This window comes from Rutilus rutilus (genome assembly GCF_951802725.1).
Source record: "Rutilus rutilus genome assembly, chromosome: 10".
Lineage (NCBI taxonomy): Eukaryota > Metazoa > Chordata > Actinopteri > Cypriniformes > Leuciscidae > Rutilus > Rutilus rutilus.
Genome location: NC_140215.1, coordinates 20,363,923 through 20,371,457, shown reverse-complemented (window position 1 = coordinate 20,371,457; position 7,535 = coordinate 20,363,923). Strand labels below are relative to the sequence as shown.

The 7,535-nt window shown below is 40.5% G+C and overlaps 1 protein-coding gene across 1 annotated transcript; it reads left to right on the top strand.

The window, feature by feature from the left end:
• Positions 1-1,792: 1,792 nt before the first annotated feature.
• crygs4 (crystallin, gamma S4) lies at positions 1,793-5,965 on the top strand (the record flags this gene model as incomplete). The annotated part of the gene is made up of 6 exons (XM_084420337.1): positions 1,793-1,807; positions 1,898-2,140; positions 2,236-2,506; positions 3,467-3,471; positions 4,008-4,241; positions 5,693-5,965. 6 exons carry the CDS (start codon positions 1,793-1,795, stop codon positions 5,963-5,965), a joined length of 1,041 nt encoding a protein of 346 aa, XP_084276463.1.
• Between the last annotated feature and the right edge of the window lie 1,570 nt (positions 5,966-7,535).

The window sequence follows — 7,535 nt, the reverse complement described above, 5'->3', positions numbered from 1 at the left end:
CCCGGGCCTCAGCCCCTGTCTCTACAGGATGTCTGCTTCTACATTCTGATACATTCAGAATCTGGTGCACCAGTTTGCATAGTGGACACAAACACAGACACCCCCTGGTGATTTATGTAAGAGACCACTGATTTGATGTCCGTACGGACAGACACATGATGGCCTCTTAGGTCTGGGAGGAAGTGCTTCAATGCCATGAAGACCTCCATCATCTCCATGTAATTTATGTGCCACGAAATATGATGACTCCTCCACAGAACCTGAGCTGAGCGGCCTTCTATTACCGCTCCCTAGCCGGTAAGAGAAGCATCTGTCAAGAGAGTGACTCGATGACAAATGAGTTCCTAACACTGGACCCTGGGACAAGAACCAAGGTTTCCTCCATATAACCAAGGCGCAGAGGCACCCCAGCGTGATCTTGATCATACGAAGTAGGTCCCCCCATCGGGGAAAACCCCTTGGTCTTGAGCCACTACTACAGGGGCCTCATGTACAGCAAGCCAAAGGGTATCACGTTGGACGCAGCTTCCATCAGACCCAACAGTCTCTGAAACTGTTTTACAGTGAGCAACTGGCCTAGGTTTATCTCTTTTACAACTGCTAGGATAGCAGCAACACGAGCAGGCGATAGCACTGCCCGCATCGTCTCTGAATACCACACCGAGAAAGGTGGTCCTCTGTACTGGAGAGAGCACACTCTTCTTGACATTCAGTCTCAACGCCAACTTCTTTATATGAGCGAAAACGACATCTCGATGCCGAACCGCCATTTGCCCCGACTGTGCTAGAATAAGCCAGTCGTCTATATAATTCAAAATGTGAATCCCTTGCAGTCTGAGCGGCGCCAGAGCTGCATCCACAGGGTGATAGAGCTAGGCCGAACGGAAGAACACGATACTGGTATGTTTTGCTCCCGAAAGCAAACCTCAGGAACTTCCTGTTTTGTGGAAGGATGGAGACATGGAAGTATGGGTCCAGGGGGTGCTCACCCTGTGGTCTGTGTGGGTCCTAATGCCTCAGTGTAGTGACGGGGACACTATACTGTAACAAGACCATCGTTAACCTGAGGTCCTGACTCTCTGTGGTCAATAAAAATCCCACGGCACTTCTAGTAAAAGAGTAGGGGTGAAACCCTGGTGTCCTGGCCATATTCCCTCCATTGGCCTTTATCAATCATGGCCTCCTAATAATCCCCAATCCATTGAATTGGCTCAATCACTCTCTCTCCACTCCACCTATAGCCGGTGTGTGGTGAGCGCACTGGCGCTGTTGTTCTGTGGCTGCCGTTGCATCATCCAAGTGGATGCTGCACACTGGTGGTTAAGGAGAGACCCCTGAAATGATTGTAAAGCGCTTTGGGTGTAGTAGTACATAGTAAAGCGCTATATAGATTCCTCGTTCAATTCATTTCAATTCAATTTAATATCATGGTTGCCAATCGTTGCCAAACTGTTTTTTTGCTGAAACTGTAAGTGTGAGGATGCTGTCGGCAAATATTTGAATGCAGAAGATATTTCTGTAGTAACAAATAATCAGCCTGAGCTGACTAAGTATATACCAACAATGTGCATGTTATAAAGCCTGAATATGGGATTCATTGGTTGTGGTTGGGATGCTTGGTACTCACAATTTTATTGTTGAACAAATCTATGATTCAGTGGTTTAGAACAATACATTGAGCTTGGATATTTTTTTTGAATTGCTGATAAAAAAAATTACAACCTGTGCCTTTGTTCAGGACTTATATAAAGAGACTACAGGCAGTTTGCCATCCAACATTTCACATCTGACAATGACGACTGAGAGTGTAAGTGCCTCTTTCTCCCTGACTGTCCATATCCCACAGTCTGTCATGATGTTTTAGCACAATGTAAACTGTCATTGCTGTGTTTGACAGATTGTGTTCTATGAAGACAGGAACTTCCAGGGAAGATCCTATGAGTGTAAGGGGGACACAAGTGACCTTCATTCTTTTTTTAGCCGCTGTAATTCTGCAAGGGTGAAGGGGGGCTTTTGGGTTCTGTATGACCGGCCAAACTACATGGGCTATCAGTATATACTGGCCCCAGGGGAATTTCCAGATTATCACCATTGGATTGGCTTCAATGACTGTGTCCGATCTTGTCGTTTAATCAGGCATGTAAGTCCAATGACACCACACATGATCACTTTGAATTACTAAGTTTACAGTGTGATTGGGTGTATACATATAAGCATGATTTGTATTCCCTGCAGGTAACTGGACATCTCAAGCTGAAACTCTTTGAGAAGCCCAATTTTGATGGCCAAACATGGGAAGTTACAGACAGCACCCCGTCCATTCAGGAACGTTTTCTCTGCAAAGAGGTCCATTCCTGCAAGGTCCATGAAGGTCCCTGTGTGTTCTTCGAGCATGCAAACTACTGTGGCCGTCAGTACCTCCTTGAGAAGGGAGAGTACAGACGCCACACTGAATGGGGGGCCATGCATCCCACTGTGGGCTCCATTCGCCAGATCAGCACAGACTGTTGAAATTAAAACATGTTATCACAACTACTGAAAAAGTATTGAAAAATAAAACTTTTGAAGAGGCATCAATTTATGGGATTTTTTTTTTTTTTTTTTTTTTGACTGGTTGCCAGTTAGCAGACAATATAATATTGAACCGAAATGCTCTAAACATATGTAATCTGAAAACCATTCTCATAAGCCAGTCTTTAATTTATAGTTCCATTAATGACTGCTTTGTGAGTTCATACTCTGTTTGCAACTCTTGAGCAGAAATGGTTACCAAAAGATGTTTTCCATAAGTTATATTTTAATAAAAATGTGTATTGTAATTTATTTTCCACCAAATATTCTGAACAAGAAACAAAAATAAATAATTTCATATTTTCTTTTAAGATAACATAAGTGTAAATTTACTTTTGAGTGCAAAATGCTATTTTCAATAATTCCATCCACCATTGTGCAGATATTTTACCTTATAGTTTAGATTACTCATGATGTAATTTACATTATACACATGATAGTGATTATACTGCTGTATTTAAGAGTAAAAATATTGTATTTTGCTATTTGTACTCAGTGCAATGGTATCCTTCTGCAAACTCCTTTTTTACTTAGTGTACAATAAATAGCTGCTACCTTGTTTTAATATTCTGTTTACACATGCATGTTTGGTGCTAAAAAAAAAAAGGGAGATCCAATTATGTTTCATGAAAACACAAGTTTGAAGCCCTGTTCATCAGACTATGTAGGCTGTCATGAAAACACATTTCATTCCTCTTCTGAAAGCATCAAAACACCTTTGTTTAATCTGTGGCCATTTTGATGGTAACATCATGGCAGCTTGATTGCCTCTGGTGTTTTGTTGTGCTGAATAAAAGACCCACAACAGCTTCAAGTGACACAGTTTAATACATGCATTATATATATATATATAAATGACTGTGTATAGCCTACTCTTAGTTTCTGTGTTTCACAGTTTCTGTGTTATTGTGCAACTAAATGAACCTGCTGTCCAACAGTAGAACATTTAGGGGTGGGGCTCAAACACTAATGCATCAGTTCATTCTAAAGGAAGTGTTACGCCTCATACAGTATTGGCATGTGACTAGATGCCAATGCTGCTTGAACTCTGCCAGTACCAGCAGCTGGAAAACAATTTAATTGGCCCAATAAATATTTTCTGGACTCAGCCATTGCAGAATCAAAAGGTCAGGGTTTCATACAATAGCCACTGCATTAATCTACATGAACAATCTAGAAACAATCGTAGTATCAGCTGTTGATGATGCAGTTGCTGGAGCCATTCATATAACAATTATTTGCCTGGCAGAGCAACAATGTGAAACATATAAATCTCGCTCATTGCCCTTTTTATACACAGCATACAGCAAAAGGAGGAATCAAATTATCCCCAAACATGGACAGAAAGGGAAAAGTAAGAAATATTTTGCTTGCATAAACTGGCTCTACAGTGTTGTTTATGGCTTATCTGTGTTTCTGCATCTTCTCCCATACAGATTGTCTTTTATGAGGACAAAAACTTTCAGGGACGTTCCTTTGAGTGCAGCACGGACTGCCCAGAGCTGTCGTCCCACTTAAGCCGCTGTAACTCCATCCAAGTCGAGAGTGGGGCCTGGATTTTGTATGAGCATCCAAACTTCATGGGCAGCCAGTACATCCTAACCAGGGGAGAGTATCCTAATTACCAGCACTGGATGGGGTTCAATGACTCTATTAGGTCTTGCCGCATGGTGCGAAATTTAAGTCATCCCTGTTTGGAGAACCGTAGCTAGGCTATTTTTTCCAATGCAGGTCTGTTTTCCTCTTTTCCTGCAAAATCAGTCACCTATGCTGGACATATGTTTGACAATAATAATTCTGTAACCGTATTATTGGCCCTAAACTCTGCTAGATGCTGAATAACACTGTTTCTGTCAGGACCACTGTCGTCAAATACGATTCACAATTAGAATACAGTTATGATTAGCGGTATGGTTCTGTTCTGGGCAAGAACTCCCTGCGTATCCATGCAGCCTAGCATGGATAAGAGCAGGGAGAGCAGCAATAACCCCCCTTAGGGTAAAGAGAACAGAACCATGAATGTATTGCAGATATCATTAATTCAAGATTTTAAAGTACAGCATATTTCGAGAATTTATTCTGATTCAAAGGGCAATCAGAATGCCAAATACTGACTGCACGAGAGGAGGAGCTGGGGATGGAGGAGGGTAATTAGCTCCTGAGAAACGCGATAGCTGCTGATAATACTGAAGGAGCTTATATATGTATACAGTGATATGCGTCATATTTCTATAGGTAGATGTGGATCAGCTGAGAGTCAGCTGATGCGATCTTGACTGACCTGCCAGAACTGATGCTACGCTTAATATTGTTTCCCACTGAATTGAACTGTGGGGGTGGGGGTGGGGGGGGTGGGGGGGTGGGGGTGGGTTTGGGGGGGGGGGGCAGTCCTGTAAACCATTTAAACCACTCTCATAGACTGCATAGTTTAGCATTAAAGGAACACTCCACTGTTTTTTGAAATAGAAAATCTTTCCTACATTTAGATAGGTGGGCAAAAGCATTTTTGTCTCAGTGCATGCATAGTTTTGGATGAATGGAATCCTTTGTTGCCAATTACTTCTTGTGGCCTGCGTATTCACAACGAGTACAAATAGCAATGCAGGTTAAGACTAGGCGATTTCCTAGGCAGATATTGACTTGGGACTATATTGGGGTGAAGCACAGGCGAAGCACTGCTACTTGGGCGCAGAGATATCACACTCACCACCAGTTTGTGTTGACTCTCATCCTCACGTCCTCAGGCTGTTGAGCGATCGCAACCTCCTCCCCCTGTCGTTCTATTTCCAAAGCACGCAGCTTGTCTTCTGAAAACTCTGGTTCATAGAGGTATGGTTCTGGCTCTTGACTGTCTGAGAAGTCACCCTCTTCGTCTCTCACAAAATCCGCCATGTTCATCGCCATTCACTATGTCTACCGTAGGAAAAATAGCCGGCTACTATTCACGCTGGTATGTTGACGGAAGTTGGGGGATTTCAGGTGTTGCGTGATATCTCTGCGCCCAAGTAGCATTATGATGATTTGAATTTTGGATATGCTGCTTTGTTTGCTCTTTGTAAATTGCCTACATGAAATAAATTAATTTGTTATGATATTTGGGAAACTACTCTCTCTGTTTTAGCACACTGGCGTTTTCCGTATCCATCTGTATAAGTGGCCTGACTTTCAGGGTCAGATTATGGAGTGCAGTGAGGACTGGCCCTCTCTCTATGACCGCTTCCATCACCATGAGGTCCAGTTCTGTGATGTTTTGGATGGAGCCTGGGTCTTCTTTGAGCATCCTAACTACAGGGGACGTCAGTGCCTGTTGGAGAGAGGCGAGTATCGCCACTTCAGTGACTGGAATGCCATGCATCCTACTGTCAGCTCCATCCGCCGTGTTCAGGAGTTGTAGGTTTTTCAGTGTGTAGTTGATTGTTCTTTAACTATTTAATAAAAATGACACTGAGCCCATTAGCTCCTGTCTCCTGTTTTATTTTGTTATTTTGAAAAAGTCTCTTATGCTTACCAAGGCTGCATTTGAATAACTGTTTTTTGTTGTTTTTATTTATTTATTATTATTTTACAAAATAACTGTTTTTTTATTTTCATAAACTTTAAAATATAATTTATTCCTGTGATGAATTTTCAGCATCATTACTCCAGTCTTCAGTGTCACATGGTCCTTCAGAAATGCTGATTTGCTGCTCAAGAAAAAAATTCTTATCAAATTTGAAAACAGTGATGATACATTTAATGATACACCATGATACACGAGTATCACCATGATCTTTTTTTTCTTTCAGGATTCTTAGGAATAGAAAGTTCAAAATAACAGAATTTATTTGAAATTATTTTTTAAGTCTTTACTGTCATTTTAAAATCACATTTAATGTCTCTTTGCTGAATAAAAGCATTAATTTAAAAAATAAATGTTGTGTCAAATATTAGCAAGAATTTTTTTTATATATATAATTTTATTTATTTATTTATTTATTCATTCTCAACACATAGCTTTCAACAGTTTCTGCAGTTGATATAACTCAATACTCCCCTCTGTTGGTTTATGTTTTCTGAATGGTGTCTAACATTTTAAAATATACAAAAATTTCACAGAAAACAAAATTTAATTTACATGTTTGCTTTTTAGTACTGTCATGACAAACTGTGCATTTTACAATAACAATTAACAATTAATTAACTTATCATTTAAGATTCACCTAAACACTTTATTCAAACTTTATTTATAATCTGCATGACAGATGAAGAATTAGGATGAAATAAATGGCTTAAAAACTGCCTCTTCAGGCCTTTTACCATACAGACGCTGAGGTCAGGAATTTTGTTTTTGTTAGTAGTACCTGTTTGCATGAATATAAATACCACACATGTTTTTTAACCATTTGAATGTTAAAAAGAATGAATGCTTGTGTGTTTGCATAGGCAGGGAGCATGAACTGTCAGTTGTGTGGGCAGCTGCTGGTCAATGGCCCCTGGTAAATCTCCCCATACAATAGTTCAGGCCATGTTGATGACTCAGGAGCTTTGCCAGTGCGATTCCAGAATGTACCCAAAGTCCACAATGCTGATGCAGACCAGAGAAGATGGACAAAAGTATGTTGAAACAAAAGGTCCACCAGCAAGCACTTTTTCACTGATGGGTCCACAGGGCAGAATGTCTCTGTTGGTCCAGATTCCTCCATAGGCATCCAGCACTGAATGGAAGGATAGTTCACAAAGTTCAGTTGCTAGTAGTTGAGCAAGTGCTTTTTGAGCTAGCCTGAGAGCACCCTCTTGTGGCAGTCATGTTTAAAGTACTCTTATTATCTGTGATTATAAATAAGCATTTACAACTATTGACTGCAAGTGTTTCTGTATATCTGCGATCTGTATTTCAGATAATTGTGAAGTAATTAAAAAATACAGTATGTAATGTAATTTATTTATTTATTACTTACTTACATATTTACTTACTTGGTTCTAAC